This window comes from Rutidosis leptorrhynchoides, chromosome 3 (genome assembly GCF_046630445.1).
Source record: "Rutidosis leptorrhynchoides isolate AG116_Rl617_1_P2 chromosome 3, CSIRO_AGI_Rlap_v1, whole genome shotgun sequence".
Taxonomy (NCBI): Eukaryota; Viridiplantae; Streptophyta; class Magnoliopsida; order Asterales; family Asteraceae; genus Rutidosis; species Rutidosis leptorrhynchoides.
Window position 1 is genome coordinate 471,487,388 of NC_092335.1, and position 23,393 is coordinate 471,510,780.

Here is a 23,393-nt window from a genome sequence, read left to right on the forward strand (position 1 = left end):
TTAGGGAATATCAATTTATTAGGTGCAACAAATGAGAAAAAAAAAGTTACTTTGTTTTGTTATATTATTATTTTCTTCCGAAATTTCGCAAATTATATGTATAGCCCAACCCATATGTGTAATGGGCTCGGTTCATTTGATTAAATTAGGTTTAGGGTTCAATGTAGTCTATAAATACTATGTCATGTACATGTTATCAATAATATTGACGAGTTCAATGGTTTAACACTTATAACGTGTTTTGCCACCTTGACCCGTTAGACCCATTCTATCAAATTTGATAATTAGAATGTGTTTGACCCGTTAGAGGCCAAGTGTAAAAGTCCATTGAAATACTAGATTGCAGATTGACTTAAAAGACTTGATACGGTCAGCAGTTGACTAACTAAGCCCTCAAATGCGGTCCTTTTAACATTCATTAGCTCAGCAAACAAAATAAACTAGAACCATGGCTGAAATACAAATCTAGGTTTCCTTCATTCTAACATCATCTTATTCCGTTTCATATCTAGAACCATGACCATCATAATATGTTTTTTTATGTTCTTCATGATCCCGTACACAACTTCAATTACTTTCAATTTGACAAATATTAGTCCAAATTCCGGGAACATGTTTAAATTAAGCGACGACGCTTATATCTCTGAAGATGGAGTTCAGGTAACCCCGGATAATAAACGTCCAGATACATGGTATCGTGGCCGAGCAACGTACATCAACCAGCTTCATCTTTGGGACAACACCTCTGGTGAGTTAGCAAGCTTTTCTACCAGTTTCTCATTTGTCATTAACTCTTACCGGGAAAATAATTACGCCGATGGTCTTACATTCTTCCTCGCTGAGGATAATGCGGAAATTGGCTCAGGAGGTGCCATGGGTCTTCCAAGTATCTGTGACGCCCCGTACTAAATCATCATGTACGGACCATCAACAACAGGATCATTACAAGGTTAAGTACTATATGCGTTTTCAAAACAGAGTTTGAATTCATTAATAAAAGTGACGTCATAACATACGTCAATTGTTTTACAAATCAAAGTATGCTTCGCTAAGTAGAAGCATTAAATAAGTGTACGTGACCATAATGGTCGTTACATAACATAAGTTCATAAGTAAAAAGTTTGAATGCAACATAAGTAGTCATGCGATAACAACTCTAGGCAGCGGGTTCTACAGCACGACTAGTAAGATAGCGGAAGCGACTTCAAGCACCTGAGAAAATACATGCTTAAAAAGGTCAACACAAAGGTTGGTGAGCTATAGTTTAAGTATAACAGTAACGTAAGTAGGCCACGAGATTTCAGTGCTACAACGAGCGTTTCAAAAGTATGTAAAAGTATATGCTTAACCGTGGGCACCCGGTAACTAACTTAACGTTTAATGTACCCCCTTAAAGTGCACTTGGCAAGTGCGTATAACCTCGAAGTATTAAACACTCGTTAAATGCTAGCGCTACTAGCCCGAGTGGGGATGTCAAACCCTATGGATCCATATCTAAGATTCGCGTTCACGGTTCAAAAACCAATGATTAAACGTTACCGAGCTAAAGGGAATGTTTCTGCCGTTATATAACCCACACATATATAAAGTTTAAGTACTCGTGCCTAGTATGTAAAACATAAAATCCGCATGTATTCTCAGTTCCCAAAATAAGTTAAAGTAAAAAGGGAATGCTATAACTCACAATGATTAGTAGTAATGGTAAGGTAGTAGTCGGAAAGTGGTGTGCAAGTAACGGTCCAAACGTCCTCAACCTAAGTCAAATAGCACTAAGTCAATAAGTCGTCTCAAAAGGTTTACAAGTATGTAATTAAGGTCATAAGGGTCATCATCAATCATCATTAAACAAAAGGTAACAAGTAAGACTCGTTTATGAAAGTTGTTTAAAACAAAGGCTGACTTCGGTCAGTCACCACGGCCTCTACCCTTACTGAATTAAGGTGAGACCAGTGGTCATGGCTCCGTCTATGAGTCCCTTAAGTGTGGTAAAATTTACAGAAGCAAACTCGTCTTGGTTTGACCGTGGCGACGGTCTAAGTGCGAGTAGGTCAGAAATTTCTGCACAACGTTAAAGGACATGGTAACGATCGGAGGGCCATAAATCCTAAACCGTAACTCGGATTAAGACGAGTCCTATATGAAAAGTTATCTACTCGAAAAGTTCTATCCAAAAATCAAGGTTAGAACAGCCCAGGTCTACTGGTCTGTTCCAGAAATAGCTGAACAGAAACTTTTGGACAGAAACAGTGGGTTTTAGGTGAGTTCCGGTGTCTTGGTGCTTGATGCTCATCATGGTTCTCATCCTTGATGCGTATAGCTTCAAGTGTACAACTCGTTGATGTGTTAACATCATTTTGACCAAGGTTTGTCCATCATAACTCAAGTGCAAGTGTTGTAAGTGTTTGATGAACCAAGGTTACATGTAAGTTTATGAACAAGTTCATGAACACTAAGAAAGATCACAACCAAGTGTTGGATCCATGATACTTGCACCAAAGTGTAAGCTCTTGTTGGTTTCATGTCCTTGTTCAAATGTGTAGTAAGCTACTAATAATAAGAAATAAAGAAAATGAATGATAAGCCTAAACCAACCATGAAGGTGGTATTCTAGTAACATACAACAAACAAGAACACAAGTAACAATTATAAAGGTTATAACTTTAAATCTTTTGAAACAAAATATGTAGAACATAACTAGATAGATTATGTTCTTGGATGTTCTTGTTATAACAAGATAAAGATGAAGAATCAAAACTAGAAAGTTTGATCTTGTAACTTAGTAAATAAAGACAAGTAAGTAAGTAAATAACAACTAGTAACTTACAAGTAATTAAACTACAACAAGATTAAGTAACAAACAACAAAAGATGATGATGATTTGCATGTATGTAAAAGGTTTTAAGAAGAAAAGAAGAAGAGAGATTTGCTCAAAATACTTACAAGAAAGTAAAGAATGCTTGAGAGAAAAGAGAGAAAAAGTTTGAGAGAAAGAAAGTAGTAAGTAAGTGTGTGTAAAAGTGAAGAATACTTGCAATATGTATCAAAGAAAAAAAAAATGAAATGGAACTCCCTTTTTTTTACTAGTGGCCGTAGGTTTCATCAAGGACAAGGGGGGGAGGTTTGCTCACTAGTCACTTGTGTGTAAAAGCCTTAAAAGTTGGATATAAGGTGTATGTGCATGGGAAGTAGATGTAATTGGCAAGTAACAAGTCTTTCATTCACTTAACCATCTAGTTTCATCATAAGAGTAATACTTGTATTATGTGATGGGCTAACTTAGTCCATTAAAGATGTAGGTTGGGCTTTCAAGTCCACTAATACTAATAAAAGCCCAAGTTTCATGTAATTAACAAATAAGTCCAACAAAGCCCAAGTAACTAACTAATAACCATAGTTAATCAAAATGATTAATAAATTTAATCATGAATGTAAATAATATTCTAAAAATATTATTCGTGAAGTTTCTTGTGTCACAAAGACGTTTCGGGCACTTAAAAGTCAAGTTCGGGCAATCAAGGCAACATGTAAATGTAATAACATACATTCGTTTAATCACACGTATTAATAATAATAATTATTAATAAATAAATGTTGGAAAAACCAGGGTCGTTACATTATCCACCTGTTAAAGAAAATTTCGTCCCGAAATTTAAGCTGAAGTAGATGGAGGAGTCGGGAAAAGGTGAGGATACTTTCGCATCATTTGATCCTCTCGTTCCCAAGTAAACTCAGGTCCTCGTTTGGCATTCCATCGTACTCGTACAATCGGAATCTTGTTGCGTTTCAAAGTTTTGATCTCACGATCCATAATCTCAACAGGTTCCTCCACAAAGTGGAGTTTGTCATCAATAGTAAGTTCTTCCAATGGTATGATGAGTTCGGGTGCAGCAAGACACTTCTTCAAGTTTGACACATGGAAGGTAGGATGAACTGAGCTCAATTGTGCTGGTAGATCCAAACGGTATGCAACTGGTCCAACACGTTCCAAGATCTCGAATGGACCAATGTATCGTGGGTTCAACTTTCCACGTTTTCCAAAACGGATCACACCTTTCCAAGGTGCAACCTTCAACATTACACGATCACCAACATTAAATTCAAAGTCTTTCCGTTTAAGATCGGCATAGCTCTTTTGGCGATCACGGGCAGTCTTAAGTCTAGCTTGGATCTGAGCAATCTTCTCCGTGGTTTCGTGAACTACCTCGGGTCCGGTGATTTGCTTTTCGCCTACTTCGGCCCAACATATAGGAGATCGGCACTTACGACCATACAATGCTTCAAAAGGTGCAACATTAATGCTTGAGTGATAACTGTTGTTGTACGAGAATTCGGCGAGTGGCAAATGCCTTTCCCAGGCCTTTCCAAAATCAATGACACATGCACGCAGCATGTCCTCCAAGGTCTGAATCGTTCGTTCACTTTGTCCGTCAGTCTGAGGATGATAAGCAGTACTCATGTCAAGACGAGTTCCCATGGCTTCTTGCAAAGAACGCCAAAATCTGGAAGCAAAACGGGGATCGCGATCGGAGATGATTGATAAAGGTACACCATGACGAGATACAACCTCTTTGATGTACAGCTGAGCAAGTCTTTCCATTGTATCAGTTTCCTTCATCGCTAGGAAGTGTGCAGATTTGGTGAGGCGGTCAACAATAACCCAAATAGTATCGCATCCGCCCACCGTCTTCGGCAGCTTAGTAATGAAATCCATTGTGATCCTTTCCCACTTCCATTGTGGGATTTCCGGCTGTTGAAGTAACCCAGAAGGTCTCTGATGTTCGGCTTTGACCTTCGAGCAAGTCAAACACTTACCAACATAAGTCGCAACGTCCTTCTTAAGATTCGGCCACCAATACTGTTCTTTAAGGTCGTGGTACATCTTACCTGCACCGGGGTGAATCGAATATCTCGATTTGTGTGCTTCATCAAGTATCAGGCTTCGCAGATCTCCATAGTAAGGTACCCAAATTCTTCCGGCATAACATCGGAGTCCAGACTCTCTAACCTCGAATCGAGAGACAAGTATGTTCAAATGCTCGTGAGATATGTTCTCCTCCTTGAGAGCCTCAACTTGGGCTACTCTGATCTGGTTGTTGAGGTTCGAATGGATGGTGATGTTCAGAGCCCTAACACGGAGAGGTGCCGTCCTCTCCTTTCGGCTTAAAGCGTCAGCTACAACATTGGCCTTGCCAGGGTGATAACGGAGTTCACAATCGTAGTCGTTGAGCGTCTCGATCCATCGACGCTGTCTCATATTCAATTGCTTCTGATCGAAGATGTGCTGGAGACTCTTGTGATCGGTGAAGATAGTGCTCTTAGTTCCATACAAATAATGTCTCCACAATTTGAGTGCAAAGACAACGGCTCCAAGTTCAAGATCATGTGTAGTGTAGTTCCGCTCGTGAATCTTCAATTGGCGGGAGGCATAGGCAATAACCTTTGATCGTTGCATCAGTACACAACCAAAACCACTCTTCGATGCATCGCAATAAACAACAAAGCCGTCACTGCCTTCAGGAAGTGATAGGATAGGTGCGGAGGTTAACTTCTTCTTCAAAGTTTGGAATGCTGATTCGTGTGTGGGTTCCCAAATGAACTTCTTGCCCTTGTGAGTCAGTGCGGTCAAAGGACGCGCAATCAGAGAAAATCCTTCGATAAACCTTCGATAATAACCGGCGAGACCTAGAAACTGGCGAATATGCGTTGGAGTAGTGGGGGTCTCCCACTTGCTGATGGCTTCAATCTTGGCGGGATCAACTTTGATACCCTGGTCGCTCACAACATGACCCAAAAACTGTACTTCCTTCAACCAAAATTCGCACTTGGAGAATTTGGCGTAAAGTTGCTCTTGTCTTAAGAGTTCAAGCACTAGTCGAAGGTGTTGCTCATGTTCTTCTTCGCTCTTAGAGTAGATGAGGATATCATCTATGAAGACGATAACAAACTTATCCAAGTAAGGCTTGCAGACACGATTCATGAGATCCATGAACACGGCAGGGGCATTTGTCAAACCGAATGGCATCACGAGGAACTCATAATGACCATAACGGGTCCTGAATGCAGTTTTCATCACGTCACTTTCCTTCACCCTTAGCTGGTGATATCCGGATCGCAAATCGATCTTTGAATAAACGCTCGATCCTTGTAGTTGATCAAAAAGATCATCGATTCGTGGAAGAGGATATCGATTCTTGATAGTCAATTTGTTGAGTTCACGGTAGTCGATACACATACGGAAGGATCCATCCTTCTTCTTTACAAACAACACAGGTGCGCCCCAAGGCGAGAAGCTTGGTTGGATAAACCCTCGATCTAATAGCTCTTGTAGTTGACTCTGTAATTCTTGCATCTCGGAAGGTGCGAGTCTATAAGGTGCGCGAGCTACAGGTGCAGCTCCTGGCACTAAGTCAATCTGAAACTCTACTGCCCTCGGTGGCGGTAATCCAGGCAGTTCTTCGGGAAAGACATCGGAAAACTCGTTCACAATTCGAACGTCGTTCACGTTCTTCACCTCAGTTTCTACCGCTTTCACATGTGCTAGGACAGCAAAGCGTCCCTTCTTCATAATCTTTTGCGCTTTCACGCAACTAATGAGATTCAACTTCGAGGTACATCTCTCTCCATAGATAACCAGTGGTTCACCATCTCCTTGTGGTATGCGAAGTGCTTTATCTCCACAGATAACATCGGCCTTTATCTTGCTCAACCAATCCATACCGACGATTGCGTCAAAACTTCCCAGTTTGATAGGTATCAAATCAATTTCGAAATCTGCACCAGCTATGTTGATAATAGCTCCACGACTAATATGGTCGACCTTTTCAAGTTTTCCACTGGCTACCTCGACAAGCATACTTTCCTTCAAAGGAACTAACGACCAATCTAACTTATCACAAAAATGTCTACACACATAGCTCCTATCGGCACCAGTATCAAATAGGACAGAAGCTAAAAGATTGTTGATCTTGAATATACCTGTCACCAAGTCGGGGTTGTCGCGAGCGTCCCTTGCATTAACGTTGAAGGCTCTAGCACGTGGTGGTCCGCCATCCTTACGCTTGTTAGGACACTCGTTTCTGAAATGGCCCGTCTTTCCACATTCATAACACTTCTTGGGCCCATTGTTGTTGTGGTTTGGCTTCACATTCAAAGTGGTAACCTTGCAATCCTTGCCAACATGTCCAGATCGTTGGCACTTCTCACAGATAACATTGCAATACCCAGTGTGGTGCTTGTAGCACCTATTGCATTGTGGTAGGGTTCCTTTGTAGTTCGGATTGGTGCGGTTGTTGTTGTTGGGGTTGGTGTTGTTATTGTGCATGTTGTTGTTTTGCCTAAACCCTTCATGTCGCTTTGCCGGGTTTTGATCATAGTTCCTACCCCTGTTGTTGTTGTGGTTGTTGTCCCATTTCCTCTTTTCACCACTAACAGTTTCAAACTTAGCTTTCTCCGGCTCGTCCAGGATGATTTGATTCAAGAGAGTATGCGCCATGCGCATTGCTTCGGGAACGCTTGGTGGCTTGGATGAGGTAACATTACCCTTGATGGACTTAGGGAGTCCCGAGAAGTATTTCTCCAAACGCTTAAATTCGGGGGTGACCATGGTTGGACACATAAGAGCCAATTCCAAAAACCTACGGTTGTAGCTGTTAAGGTCGTTCCCTACGGTTTTCAATTGCATAAATTCGATTTCCATCTTTTGAATCTCGGTTCTCGGACAGTATTCCTCGATCATAGCACATTTAAATTCTTCCCAAGGCGTAGCATACGCCTCATCAATTCCTTTCGCTTGGGCCATGGTATTCCACCATGTGAGCGCGCCATCAGACAGCGTGCAAGATGCAAATTTCGTTTTGTTAGCCTCAGAACAATTGCTAACCCTGAATACCGATTCCAACTTTTCGAACCATCTGGTGAGACCGACGGGTCCCTCAGTGCCATTGAAGTAGTGTGGCTTGCAGTTTTGGAATTCCTTGTAAGTACACCCATCTCGGACGACAGGTGGATTGACAGGCGGTGGTGGTGGAACTTGGGGTTGTCTTTCAGCTAGTGCAGCAGCGACTCGCTCGTTAATCATTTCCTCAATTTGTGCCGCGGTGGGGATAGATCTCCCGTTGGCCATGATGTTCTATACAAACATTTTGACTCAAGTCAAAATCCATTATGCAAATAATAATAATATAGTATATAACAACCAACATGAAAACAGCACAACACATGTTGATTAAGTAATGCAAGCATATATAAGTACCACAAAACCATGATATGATAATGTAAATAGAACACTTGCGCACAAAGTAACAACACAAATTCCATTCATTACTGATAATAAGTTCATACATTACAATAAGTTCGTACATTACATAAGTGAAATATGAAATTACAAAAGAGATTACAATACAGAATCTAGTACAAAGTCCTACGGCGATGGTGGGTACAAGATGTCCAAAACATGAGTCATCTGCTCCTCGAGCTCAGTAACTCGAGTCTGGAGAATCTCAATCTCCCGCCTCATTTCCTCATTAGAGGAAGATGGTGGGGCAGGTGGTGCTGGCGGTGCAGGTGGAGCCGGTGGTGCTGAAGTGGATGGTCCGGCTCTGGGTGGAGACGGTAATATCAGTGGGTCGGCGGGGTACGGCACCAGCCGTTTACGAGCAGTGATCCTACGACGCCGACCATAAGCGTCAGTGACAGTACGACCAGGAATTATGCCAGCGAAGCGATACCGCTTCTTCGGCGGGGTAGAAGGTGCCTGAATCGGTCGGTCAGCGGGATCCTCCTCATCACTGGAGTCGTCAGATGAGGTGTCGTCTGAAGAAGCATCGGTGGAAGAACCGTCGTCTGAATCATGCGGTGGTGGCGCGGGTGGCTCAACATATCCGAAAGCGGCCAACATCTGTCGGTGTCGGCCTGGCGTGATCACGGCTAAGCGGCCGTCGGCAGTGCGTCGGCAAGGTGTGCGCCAGTGATTACGGAAGGGTCCTTCCCCGAACTCCGCGGGGATCTCCATGCCACCAATGCGAGCCAGTTGCCTCAGGGGTCTGGAAGAAGACGCCGGGATAGGCACACTAGAGCTAGCTCCAGAACTAGAGGCGCCGGGGTCGCCAGTGGGTGTCGGGGCCGGAATGTCGGCAGCAGCAGCAGCAGCAACAGGTGCAGCAGTGGGTGGAACAACGGGGCCTGAGCCGCTCGGGATGTCAGTAGGTGGAACGTCCGACATCTGAACAAGGAAAAATAAATTTTCCATGTCAGTATGTCATAAAGCAAGCAAATAATAGGCCAACAGTTTAAATCATGTATAACAATAAGTAGCATGGCAATATCAGTAATCGTACGAAACTAGCATGCAATCGAAAGCAAGTAATAGCATGCAGTAGTGAAATCATGTAGTAGCATACAGCATATAGCAGTAACAGTAAGCAGCAGCATGCAGTAAGTTCAGCGGAAACAAGTAAACTAACAAGTTGTAGATTAGCCCTATTAGTGAATCCTACTCGGGTCGGTCTTAGACTCACTAATGCATCCTAATTCCCTACAACCAATGCTCTGATACCAAATGTGACGCCCCGTACTAAATCATCATGTACGGACCATCAACAACAGGATCATTACAAGGTTAAGTACTATATGCGTTTTCAAAACAGAGTTTGAATTCATTAATAAAAGTGACGTCATAACATACGTCAATTGTTTTACAAATCAAAGTATGCTTCGCTAAGTAGAAGCATTAAATAAGTGTACGTGACCATAATGGTCGTTACATAACATAAGTTCATAAGTAAAAAGTTTGAATGCAACATAAGTAGTCATGCGATAACAACTCTAGGCAGCGGGTTCTACAGCACGACTAGTAAGATAGCGGAAGCGACTTCAAGCACCTGAGAAAATACATGCTTAAAAAGGTCAACACAAAGGTTGGTGAGCTATAGTTTAAGTATAACAGTAACGTAAGTAGGCCACGAGATTTCAGTGCTACAACGAGCGTTTCAAAAGTATGTAAAAGTATATGCTTAACCGTGGGCACCCGGTAACTAACTTAACGTTTAATGTACCCCCTTAAAGTGCACTTGGCAAGTGCGTATAACCTCGAAGTATTAAACACTCGTTAAATGCTAGCGCTACTAGCCCGAGTGGGGATGTCAAACCCTATGGATCCATATCTAAGATTCGCGTTCACGGTTCAAAAACCAATGATTAAACGTTACCGAGCTAAAGGGAATGTTTCTGCCGTTATATAACCCACACATATATAAAGTTTAAGTACTCGTGCCTAGTATGTAAAACATAAAATCCGCATGTATTCTCAGTTCCCAAAATAAGTTAAAGTAAAAAGGGAATGCTATAACTCACAATGATTAGTAGTAATGGTAAGGTAGTAGTCGGAAAGTGGTGTGCAAGTAACGGTCCAAACGTCCTCAACCTAAGTCAAATAGCACTAAGTCAATAAGTCGTCTCAAAAGGTTTACAAGTATGTAATTAAGGTCATAAGGGTCATCATCAATCATCATTAAACAAAAGGTAACAAGTAAGACTCGTTTATGAAAGTTGTTTAAAACAAAGGCTGACTTCGGTCAGTCACCACGGCCTCTACCCTTACTGAATTAAGGTGAGACCAGTGGTCATGGCTCCGTCTATGAGTCCCTTAAGTGTGGTAAAATTTACAGAAGCAAACTCGTCTTGGTTTGACCGTGGCGACGGTCTAAGTGCGAGTAGGTCAGAAATTTCTGCACAACGTTAAAGGACATGGTAACGATCGGAGGGCCATAAATCCTAAACCGTAACTCGGATTAAGACGAGTCCTATATGAAAAGTTATCTACTCGAAAAGTTCTATCCAAAAATCAAGGTTAGAACAGCCCAGGTCTACTGGTCTGTTCCAGAAATAGCTGAACAGAAACTTTTGGACAGAAACAGTGGGTTTTAGGTGAGTTCCGGTGTCTTGGTGCTTGATGCTCATCATGGTTCTCATCCTTGATGCGTATAGCTTCAAGTGTACAACTCGTTGATGTGTTAACATCATTTTGACCAAGGTTTGTCCATCATAACTCAAGTGCAAGTGTTGTAAGTGTTTGATGAACCAAGGTTACATGTAAGTTTATGAACAAGTTCATGAACACTAAGAAAGATCACAACCAAGTGTTGGATCCATGATACTTGCACCAAAGTGTAAGCTCTTGTTGGTTTCATGTCCTTGTTCAAATGTGTAGTAAGCTACTAATAATAAGAAATAAAGAAAATGAATGATAAGCCTAAACCAACCATGAAGGTGGTATTCTAGTAACATACAACAAACAAGAACACAAGTAACAATTATAAAGGTTATAACTTTAAATCTTTTGAAACAAAATATGTAGAACATAACTAGATAGATTATGTTCTTGGATGTTCTTGTTATAACAAGATAAAGATGAAGAATCAAAACTAGAAAGTTTGATCTTGTAACTTAGTAAATAAAGACAAGTAAGTAAGTAAATAACAACTAGTAACTTACAAGTAATTAAACTACAACAAGATTAAGTAACAAACAACAAAAGATGATGATGATTTGCATGTATGTAAAAGGTTTTAAGAAGAAAAGAAGAAGAGAGATTTGCTCAAAATACTTACAAGAAAGTAAAGAATGCTTGAGAGAAAAGAGAGAAAAAGTTTGAGAGAAAGAAAGTAGTAAGTAAGTGTGTGTAAAAGTGAAGAATACTTGCAATATGTATCAAAGAAAAAAAAAATGAAATGGAACTCCCTTTTTTTTACTAGTGGCCGTAGGTTTCATCAAGGACAAGGGGGGGAGGTTTGCTCACTAGTCACTTGTGTGTAAAAGCCTTAAAAGTTGGATATAAGGTGTATGTGCATGGGAAGTAGATGTAATTGGCAAGTAACAAGTCTTTCATTCACTTAACCATCTAGTTTCATCATAAGAGTAATACTTGTATTATGTGATGGGCTAACTTAGTCCATTAAAGATGTAGGTTGGGCTTTCAAGTCCACTAATACTAATAAAAGCCCAAGTTTCATGTAATTAACAAATAAGTCCAACAAAGCCCAAGTAACTAACTAATAACCATAGTTAATCAAAATGATTAATAAATTTAATCATGAATGTAAATAATATTCTAAAAATATTATTCGTGAAGTTTCTTGTGTCACAAAGACGTTTCGGGCACTTAAAAGTCAAGTTCGGGCAATCAAGGCAACATGTAAATGTAATAACATACATTCGTTTAATCACACGTATTAATAATAATAATTATTAATAAATAAATGTTGGAAAAACCAGGGTCGTTACAGTATCTCTCCGTTTGTTGCAGTGGAGTTTGACACTTTTGGTTTGAATGATTGTGATAACCATTCGTTAGGCGACCATGTAGGCATCGATGTTAACAGTCTTTCGTCTGTTAAGGGTTCAAAATGGTGGACCGACATACCTAATGGTAGACGATATCAAGCTTGGATAGAGTACGATTCTGATTCAAAAAATCTTAGTGTCTCTTTTACTAATTTTATAAACAATAGCGTCGAAAGGCAAGATGGTCTTTATCACACTATTGATCTGAGAAACGTGTTGCCAGAAAGGGTGATCTTCGGGTTTATCAGAAAAACACCGTAAAAGATTGGTACTTTAATAGCTCTAATTTACAAGCTGATAATAAGACAGGGTTACCTCCACCCAATACATCAGAAGATAATAATAGCATTCAACATATATCAGTGGGGTTAATAAGTGGACTATCGGTTCTAGTTTTCTTTTTCGTTATACTTGCATTTTTCTTGTGGCGGAAAATAAAAAGTTATGAAGATGAAATTGAGGAACTTAAGTTTGCTGTTGAGATGAACAATGAATTCGAAATGCATGCAACTGGGCCTAGAAGATTCTCTTACCTTGAATTAGCTCGGTCAACTGATGGGTTTGCTGAAAATAAGAAGCTTGGAGAAGGGGGTTTCGGTGAGGTTTATAAAGGTTTATTGACAGATTCAAACATGAAATGTTGCAGTCAAAAGGGTTTCAAAGAGTTCAAAACAAGGGATCAAGGAGTATGCATCAGAAGTAAGATTCATTAGCCGGTTACGTCATAGAAATTTGGTGCAACTCACCTGTTGGTGCCACCAAAAAGGTGCACTCTTACTTGTATACGAATATCTTGAAAATGGCTTTTCTTCATGGATATTTACATGAAGAAATTTACATGGAGCAGCCGGAAGGTTTTGAGGTTTCAGGAGATAATCTCGTATGCAAGCTGAAGAAAAGTTTGTACGGTTTAAAGCAGGCACCTAGGCAGTGGTACAAGAAGTTTCACTCGTGCATGGTGAGTCAAGGGTACAAGAAAACTGCACCAGATGAGTGTGTCTATATTCAGAAGTTTTCTGAAGGAAATTTCGTTGCTCTTCTACTATATGTAGACGATATTTTGATCGTAGGGAAAGACGCAACGAAGATCAACCAGCTGAAGAAGGAACTCTCTAAGTCTTTTGACATGAAAGACTTAGGACAAGCTCAACAAATTTTGGGAATGCATATAACTCGAGACAGGAAGAATAGAAGGTTATGGCTATCTTAGGAGAAGTATATTGAACGAGTGCTTGAACGGTTCAATATGAACAATGTAAAACCTGTTAGCATTCCATTAGCCAACCATTTCAAGTTAAGTAAGAGATCATGTCCCTCATTCATGGAAGAGATCGGGGAGATGTCATCAGTACCATATTCTTCAGCGGTTGGAAGTTTGATGTATGCAATGGTGTGTACGAGGCCCGATATTGCTCACGCAGTGGGAACAGTGAGTCGTTTTCTCTCTAACCCCGGGAAAGAGCATTGGAATGCGGTAAAATGGATTCTCAGATATCTTAAAGGTACAACGAAGATATGTCTTTGTTACGGGGGAGCTGATCCAATCTTGGAAGGCTATACAGATGCAGATATGGCTGGAGATCCTGATAGTAGAAAATCTACTTCAGGATTCATTTACACTTTTACAGGGGGAGCTGTTTCATGGCACTCAAGACTACAGAAGTGTGTTGCATTATCCACAACTGAAGCAGATTATATTGCTGCCGCAGAAGCTGGAAAAGAAATGTTGTGGTTAAAGCGTTATCTACAAGAATTTGGAATCAAGCAAAAGGAGTACAAGGTACATTGTGATAGTCAGAGTGCTCTAGATTTGAGCAAGAACTCCATGTACCATTCCCGTACAAAACATATTGATATTCACTATCATTGGATACGGGAGGTAATTGATCGACAACTGTTGAGACTAGTCAAGATCCATACAAAGGAGAATCCTGCAGATATGTTGACAAAGGTGGTGACTCGAGAGAAGTTGGAGTTATGTAGAGACATAACAGGAATGTCCGTGGATTCGGCTGGAGGGGGAGAATTGATGGTTTTCAACCTACAATCTAGAAGCCGTAATCTAGATGTTTTCTCATGAAGAAGAAGCAAAGTTGGAAACTATGATGGCTAGTCAACTTTGACAACTCATGTGGAAGAAGCAAAGTTGGAAACTATGACGGCTAGTCAACTTTGACGACTCATGTGGAAGAAGCAAAGTTGGAAACTATGACGGCTAGTCAACTTTGACATCTAGCGTTCACACATTCCACCTCCTCAAACTTTCTTTATAAATAGGGGTGAAAACCTCATTTATAAATTAATTCACAAAAAAAAGTGTAATCACAACCTAGTTAGTGTGTGTGAGATATGTGTAATCCTAACCAAGAGTGAATACATCCCTAGAGAGGTGAGAATTCCTAGTGTGTTAGTTTGAGAGTTTTTTTTGTATTTGAGTTTTATAATACTCGTGTAATCTATTCTTGTGAGTAATAGAGTTATTTTCTCTCAAATTTGTGTGTACCAACGTTCAGTCGATCCCCTCTTAATCATAACAGGTGGTATCAGAGCTAGGTTAGAAGCGTTGGTCGAGTTTTTGAGTTTTCTGAAGTTTTCAACCCCGTTTGTGTTGAAAAATTATTTGTAAGGTGATAATGTCCACTGAAAAGTCAGGATCATCTTCCGGAGCCATGATTATGCTCACTGCCACCAACTACACGCTATGGAAACCTCGGATGGAATATCTCCTCAACTGTAAGGATTTGTTTGACCCTGTTGAATTAAAGGGTACAAATCATGATTCCGCCAAAGAGAAAGAGTGGAAGAAATCAAACCGGAAAACTATTGGTCAGATCCGTCAATAGATTGATCATAGTGTCTTCCACCATGTTACACAAGAGACAGACGCATATGTCCTCTGGAAAAAGTTGGAGGACATGTAGCTCGGAATAAAGCCCTGTTGATGAGGCGTTTAGTCAACATGAAGCAAAATGGAACTTCAGTTGCCGAGCATACCAGTGAGTTCCAGAGCTTGGTCAACCAGTTATTATTTGTAGAGATGCCGCTTGGCGATGAAGTTCAGGCGCTACTGCTACTTAGTTCTCTTCCCGATAGTTGAGAAACGCTGGTCGTAACACTCAGCAACTCAGCCCCGAATGGCAAACTTACCATGTCAATGGCCAAGGATGCCCTATTCAGTGAAGAGGCAAGGAGAAAGGACATGGGCACAGATCAGACTCATGCCTTTGTCACGAGAATCGGGGGAGACAACGAATGAGTAGCAAAAACAAATGAAGAGGCAGAAGCAAGAGCAGGGGCAGGTCTACTGATGACAGAAAACTAATATATAAATGCAATCATTGTGGATTAGAAGGACATATGAAGAAGAACTTTTACAGACTGAAAGAGGAACGAGATCAGAGCAGTTCACAGTCGAAGAACAAGGGTGGAGAAACATTAGTTACTATCACTGGTGATGTAGCTTATTGTTCAACCCATGATGAGACATGCCTTCACGTCTCATGAGAAGACACGTAATGGGTGGTAGATACTGCAGCATCCTACTACGTGACTCCATACAAGGAATACTTCACAACATACAAAACTGGTGACTTTGGAGCTGTGAAAATGGGAAATTCCAGTTCCGCTGAGATTGTCGGAATTGGTGATGTCACGATAAAGACAAGTTCCGGGAGCACAATCACTCTGAAGGATGTCCGCCATGTGCCAGATCTTCGACTGAATCTACTTTCTGGAGTAGCTCTTGACAAACAGGGCTATGATAGTCATTTCAGTAGAGGCACATGGAAATTGTCAAGAGGCGCTATGATAGTCGCTCGAGGACACATTTGTGGTACACTATACAAAACTCATGTGAAGATCTGTACAGATGGCCTTAATGTTGCAGAAAAAGAGGCGTCACAAAATTTATGGCACCAGAGACTCGGTCACATGAGTGAAAAAGGGTTGTCTACCCTAATAAAGAAGGAGCTTATCAATGTTGACAAGGACGTTACACTAAATCCTTGCAATCATTATCTGTTGGTAAGCAGCATAGAGTCTCGTTTAATTCCTCTTCAACGAGAAGATCAGAGTTACTCAGTCTGGTGTACTCTGATGTTTGCGGTCCCTTAGAGGTTGAATCAATTGGCGACAATCGATACTTTCTAACGTTTATCGATGATGCTTCTCGAAAGGTGTGGGTATATTTCTTACGGACGAAGGACCATGTTTTCGATTACTTCAAACAGTTCCATGTCATGGTAGAACGTGAGACATGAAAGAAGTTAAAGTGTCTTCGATCTGACAACGGAGGTGAATACTCTTCCAGGAAGTTCGATGCCTATTGCAGATCATATGGCATTCGACATGAGAAGACAGTTCCACGTACCCCTCAACACAATGGTATAGCAGAAAGAATGAACCGAACAATCATGGAACATGTTCGGAGCATGCTCAGTATGGCTAAGCTGCCAAAGCCATTCTGGGGAGAAGCAGTCGGAGCCGCATGTTACTTGATCAACCGATCTCCATCAGTACCATTAGATTTTGAAGTTCCGGAGAAACTTTGGTCTGGAAAGGACCCATCATACTCTCACTTAAGAGTATTTGGATGTTTGGCGTACGCACATGTATCCAAGGAGCTCAGGCAGAAGCTGGATGCAAGGACCACTCCATGCATATTCATAGGCTACGGAGATGAAGAATCTGGATACAGATTATGGGATCCAAAGGAGAAGAAGGTGATCAGAAGTAGGGACGTGGTATTCCATGAAAGCCAGACAATAGAAGATATTGAAAATCCCACAATATCTCAAAAGTCAAATGTTGCTGCTCAGGTGCCAGAGGCAACATCAGAATCGTTTATGAGAAATGAACATACAGTGCAAGATGAAATACCGGAAGTAGAAGATAATGAGGATAATGATGGTGCTGAGCAGGGGGAGCCACAACCCCATCTGCCAGACGTTCCAGGACCATCACAAGGCAAAGATGATGGTGGATCTCCTCAGTATATTCCAGAAGTTCGTAGATCTGATCGAGGTCGAATTCCATCGAGTAGATATCCGGAATCCGAGTACCTTCTACTTACTGAAGATGGAGAACCAGAGAGTTTTCATGAAGTAGTATCTCATAAGGACAAAGAAAAATGGTTGCTCGCAATGCAGGATGAGATGAATTCTCTGCAGAAAAATCAGACTTATGAGATCGTAGAACTTCCACAAGGGAAGACGGCACTGAAAAACAAATGGGTGTTCAAGCTGAAAAAGGATGGCAGTGGAAAAGTGGTGAAATACAAAGCACGAATTGTAGTCAAAGTATTCCAACAGAAGAAAGGGATTGATTTTGACGAGATATTTTCACCAGTAGTCAAGATGACTTCAATTAGAGTCATACTTGGTTTGGTCGCAAGTATGAACTTGGAGCTTGAACAGATGGATGTAAAGACGACTTTTCTTCATGGAGATTTACATGAAGAAATTTACATGGAGCAGCCAGAAGGTTTTGAGGTTTCAGGAGATAATCTCGTATGTAAGCTGAAGAAAAGTTTATATGGTTTAAAGTAGGCACCTAGGCAGTGGTACAAGAAGTTTGACTCGTGCATGGTGAGTCAAGGGTACAAGAAAACTGCAACAGATGAGTGTGTCTATATTCAGAAGATTTCTGAAGGAAATTTTGTTGCTCTTCTACTATATGTAGACGATATTTTGATCGTAGGGAAAGACGCAACGAAGATCAACCAGCTGAAGAAGGAATTCTCTAAGTCTTTTGACATGAAAGACTTAGGACAAGCTCAACAAATTTTGAGAACGCATATAACTCGAGACAGGAAGAATAGAAGGTTATGGCTATCTCAAGAGAAGTATATTGAAAGAGTGCTTGAACGGTTCAATATGAACAATGCCAAACCTGTTAGCATTCCATTAGCCAACCATTTCAAGTTAAGTAAGAGATCATGTCCCTCATCCATGGAAGAGATCGGGGAGATGTCATCAGTACCATATTCTTCAGCGGTTGGAAGTTTGATGTATGCAATGGTGTGTACGAGGCCCGATATTGCTCACGCAGTGGGAACAGTGAGTCGATTTCTCTCTAACCCCGGGAAAGAGCATTGGAATGCTGTAAAATGGATTCTCAGATATCTTAAAGGTACAACGAAGATATGTCTTTGTTACGGGGGAGCTGATCCAATCTTGGAAGGCTATACAGATGCAGATATGGCTGGAGATCCTGATAGTAGAAAATCTACTTCAAGATTCATTTACACTTTTGCAGGGGGAGCTGTTTCATGGAAGTCAAGACTATAAAAGTGTGTTGCATTATCCACAACTGAAGCAGAGTATATTGCTGCCGCAGAAGCTGGAAAAGAAATGTTGTGGTTAAAGCGTTATCTACAAGAATTTGGAATCAAGCAAAAGGAGTACAAGGTACATTGTGATAGTCAGAGTGCTCTAGATTTGAGCAAGAACTCCATGTACCATTCCCATACAAAACATATTGATATTCGCTATCATTGGATACGGGAGGTAATTGATCGACAACTGTTGAGACTAGTCAAGATCCATACAAAGGAGAATCCTGCATATATGTTGACAAAGGTGGTGACTTGAGAGAAGTTGGAGTTATGCAGAGACATAACATGAATGTCTGTGGATTCGGCTGGAGGGGGAGAATTGATGGTTTCCAGCCTACAATCTAGAAGCCGTAATCTAGATGTTTTCTCATGAAGAAGAAGCAAAGTTGAAAACTATGACGGCTAGTCAACTTTGACAACTCATGTGGAAGAAGCAAAGTTGGAAACTATGACGGCTAGTCAACTTTGACGACTCATGTGGAAGAAGCAAAGTTGGAAACTATGACGGCTAGTCAACTTTGACAACTAGCGTTCACACATTCCACCTCCTCAAACTTTCTTTATAAATAGGGGTGAAAACCTCATTTGTAAATTAATTCACAAAAAAAAGTGTAATCACAACCTAGTTAGTGTGTGTGAGATATGTGTAATCCTAACCAAGAGTGAATACATCCCTAGAGAGTGGTGAGAATTTCTAGTGTGTTAGTTTGAGAGTTTTTTTTGTATTTGAGTTTTATAATACTCGTGTAATCTATTCTTATGAGTAATAGAGTTATTTTTTCTCAAATTTGTGTGTACCAACGTCCAGTCGATCCCCTCTTAATCGCAACAGAACAAGGGGTTACATGGCTCCTGAATGTTTTGTTACGGGCAAAGCAAGTAAAGAATCAGATGTTTATAGCTTCGGAGTTGTTGCACTGGAAATAGCGTGTGGGCGAAAACCTATAGACCACACAGCTCAGGAAGATAAAATATTGTTGGTCAAATGGGTTTGGGAACTTTACGGCATGGGGACTCTTTTGGATGCAGTTGACCCGCATCTAGGGTCAAGTTTTGAGGAAGAAGAAATCAAATGTCTAATGACGGTTGGGTTATGGTGTTGTCACCCAAACCCAGTACGTCGCCCATCAATAAAACAAGTGATTCAAATACTAAACTTTGAAGCTTCATTGCCGACACTCCCCACAAAAATGCCCATGGCATTATCGCGTGCCTCTTATATGACCAAAAAACACCATCGGCAAGTTTATCTTCTTTATATGGTCGCTAGATACCTTTATTGGCCACTCTTTTTGATAATAAATAAATAAAGAATTGCTTCATTATAATGAGCTAGCTTATTACCAAATTGTAATAGACTTTAACCTGTACATTTTCTTCCTTACATTATCTTTAATCTTTAATAAAACCATGTTTTGTAAAGTAGTGCTGTAAAATTTGATGCAGTTTCAGTTGAGGTACATTAAGCCCTCTGAACATAGCTAACCATAATCCAGTTCAAATTGAATACTCAGACATCTCATAAAAAACAGAGACATGCCTACATGTGCACAGATATATTATTGTATCATTTCATCATACCATTTCTTTAGAGAATATGAGACCTAGGTATGTACGATGAATAATGAAGACTAGTTGATTTTTATGTCTGTAAATAAACTTAATCTTATCTGCAGCACTTAGAAGCATATTCTTAAGTCTGCAAGTTTGTAGACCAAATAAGATATTGTTTTATCTATGCCTTCACAAACAAACAGTGTGCAGTAAAAACGTATGTGCCGGATGCGAAGACATAAGACATAATAAGATCTGCAAACTGCAAACAGACAACACCTTAGACTTGAGTCTTCAACCTCAAACTGCAACCACAAAATTTACCTTTCACATATTTATAAACAAACCCCAAGCACAAAAAATACTTACAAATCAAGTGCCAAATTATATTCATATTTAGATATTTAGATTAATAATACATACATTCAACAAATACATTACGGTACTTCTTTATGGTAATTGATTAACTTGTATTTCAAAGGCCCGCATTTATAAACTAGTTACGATTAAAGGTGTTTAACGACCATATAAGCAAGATGACTCACTTGATGATGTAGTTTGCTTTAATGAATCCACATTAGAGGCGCTACTTGATGAACGATTTTCGATCATAGGAGTCAAGTAAGATGCTACCGGCATATTTGAAGGGAGGATGGGCAAGGAAGCTTCATAGTTTAGTACATTAATCACTTGTCTCATTGATGGACGAAGTTCCGAGTCAGGGTGGACACACCATAATCCAATCGTCACCAGACGCTTAATTTCATGTTCATCATAATCTAACCCTAGACGCGGATCAACTGCTTCTAACATAGCCCCATTTCCATAAAGCATCCAAACCCATTCTATTAACTGTATTTCATTTTCTGGTGCCATTTTCTCGATGGGTTTTCTCCCACATGCTATTTCCAATGCAACAACCCCGAAGCTATAAACATCTGATTCTTTGCTAGCCTTGCCGGTCACTAAACATTCAGGAGCCATGTACCCCAAGGTTCCAGCCAACATAGTTGTATTAGAGCTTTTGTCGTGGTCAACCAACTTAGCTAACCCAAAATCACCAAGCTTCGCATTAAACTTCGAGTCCAACATCAAGTTGCTAGCTTTGATATCTCTATGCAAAACACACTTCTCCCACTCATCATGTAGATATAACAAAGCCGATGCCAAGCCACAAGCAATTTTGTACCGCGTGCCCCACGTCAACAAGCTCTTTTGCTTAAAAAGATGTAAATCTAAGCTCCCATTTTCCATATATTCATACACAAGCAAAAGTTCACCTCTTTCATGGCACCAACCCTTGAGTTCCACCAAATTTTTATGCCTCAATCGGCTAATGATTTTAACTTCTGACACGTACTCCTTAATCCCTTGTTGAGATGTCTTTGACACCCGTTTCACTGCAACGTATGTGCCTAGATCTTTTAAGAAACCTTTATAAACCCCTCCGAAACCCCCCTGCCCAAGCTTGTTTGCATCTACAAAGCCATTAGTCGCCTGAACTAATTCGTTGTAAGAGAATCTTTTAGGCCCGGTGCCCATTTCAAAATCTTTGTTCATCTCCATACCAGATGCATCTTGGTTATTCTTCCTTCTCCATAGACAAAAGATTAATATTGACAAACCAAAAAGTATTACTACACACAATCCAACTATTAATCCCACCTTATAACTTCCTACCCTACTTTCCCCTTTCCCTTGATGCGGGCCTGGGCTCGTGGTTGGTGGCGGTGGCGGGGACTGCGGCTTGACATCATCAACCAGTAATCTTGAACTGTTAAAGCTCCAAGATTTTACCGTTATTTTCTCAAACCGAATTCCCGTTGCTGCTGAAAACCCAAAAAGAACCCATTCAGGCAACACAGTCCTTAAATCAATTACGTAACTAATTTCAATCACACCATACTGAATGTCAGTAACAGAGAGACTAAGCGTTTTCGATGCAGAGTCATACTTAACGATAGCTTGACAGTGTGCTCCTTCTGTTATATTGATTTTCCATTTCTGATAGGCTGAAGAATTAAGAGAGTTGACATTAATACCTACATGATAATCTAATAGGGAAAAATCAGCTGGATCCCATTCAGCGTTCCACAAGGTATCAAACTCCACTGCAACAAATGGATTTACCATCAAATTTGTTAAGTTATTTACTGGTAACCCTAGAGCCCCACCATCTGGTACCAATGAATTATTTTCAGCAAGGAAGAATGTAAGCCCATCTGCATAGTAATCTTCGTAGTTTTTTGACTCAATCACAAATGAGAATTGTGTAGAAAAGCTAGCAAGTTTATTAGAAGCTTTATCCCAAAGATGAAGCAAGTTGACGTATGTACCCCGGGCTGCTACAAAACGGGTCTGATCTGGAATTAACTGGATCCCGTCGTTGGAAATAGAAACAACACCTGTCGTTACTATGTCTGTGTTAAGATTTTGTGGATTGATATATGGGAAATCGAATGTGATTGATGCTGCATGAGGGAACAAAACAAGAAGAAAGTATATTGAGATGACCATGATTATGAAAATTTGATACAAAAGTTGCAATCTTTTTTATCAAAACAAAAAGTATATGGTTGTTAATTAACTGGCAATTAGTTTAATTAGGAATAATTAAGATTTCTAATATACAAAGAAGTTGTTAATACGTCCTACTCAGCATATGTGAAACACCTTTTTGTCTCTCCTATTTGCATAGATAAAACATTCAGTCACTTTCTCGCAAGTTTCAGACGCGTAAAAGTCTTTTTCCGTATAATTTACTCGCTGCACATACTTCATTTTGAAGACTATTAGCACGCCCCAGTTGTATCAAGTTGACCAAGTAAGCTTTATCTTTCGCTCTCAAATAAAACACCATAATACTCGGTCTAGCTTCAGAAAAACACACACACATGAATCTAATAATCACTTAATTTAGGGGTGACAAGATTATATTATATTAGTACTATTATTTAACGGTTTTATTTATTGACTTACAACTTTAAAGAATGCAAGAGACTGGCACTATATTTAGAAAAATGTACTCCTACCAAACAAGGGGTGTTATGCAGTACAGTTTTTTTTTTTCTTTCCCAAAATAACGGAAACTTTTATAAAAACGGAAAAACGTTTTCCAAAAAAAATTGAATTCAACGAGAGGTACAATAAGAAACCCCGATGAGGC

At 40.2% G+C, this 23,393-nt stretch overlaps 2 protein-coding genes and 1 pseudogene across 2 annotated transcripts; 2 read left to right on the top strand and 1 right to left on the bottom strand.

Moving 5' to 3' along the window:
* Positions 1 to 516: 516 nt before the first annotated feature.
* LOC139901669 (L-type lectin-domain containing receptor kinase IX.1-like) lies at positions 517 to 13,167 on the top strand (annotated as a pseudogene).
* Positions 13,168 to 19,518: 6,351 nt separating this feature from the next.
* Positions 19,519 to 20,370, top strand: LOC139901670 (L-type lectin-domain containing receptor kinase IX.2-like). The gene is made up of 3 exons (XM_071884354.1): positions 19,519 to 19,913; positions 20,100 to 20,130; positions 20,350 to 20,370. The coding sequence occupies exons 1-3, from the start codon at positions 19,519 to 19,521 to the stop codon at positions 20,368 to 20,370; spliced, it is 447 nt and encodes a 148-aa protein (XP_071740455.1).
* Positions 20,371 to 20,675: 305 nt separating this feature from the next.
* LOC139898115 (L-type lectin-domain containing receptor kinase IX.1-like) lies at positions 20,676 to 22,744 on the bottom strand. Its single transcript, XM_071880825.1, has one exon. It carries the CDS (start codon positions 22,742 to 22,744, stop codon positions 20,744 to 20,746), a length of 2,001 nt encoding a protein of 666 aa, XP_071736926.1. The 3' UTR covers positions 20,676 to 20,743.
* Positions 22,745 to 23,393: the final 649 nt, after the last annotated feature.

Bases quoted from the DNA above. Each gene is read 5' to 3' on its own strand.
- LOC139898115 (XM_071880825.1), bottom strand. From the start codon at position 22,744: ATGGTCATCTCAATATACTTTCTTCTTGTTTTGTTCCCTCATGCAGCA.
- LOC139901670 (XM_071884354.1), top strand. From the start codon at position 19,519: ATGGCTCCTGAATGTTTTGTTACGGGCAAAGCAAGTAAAGAATCAGAT. The intron at 19,914-20,099 runs GCAAGTTTATCT...TTTGTAAAGTAG, and splicing joins ATGACCAAAAAACACCATCG to TGCTGTAAAATTTGATGCAG. The intron at 20,131-20,349 runs GTACATTAAGCC...TCTTATCTGCAG, and splicing joins TTGATGCAGTTTCAGTTGAG to CACTTAGAAGCATATTCTTA.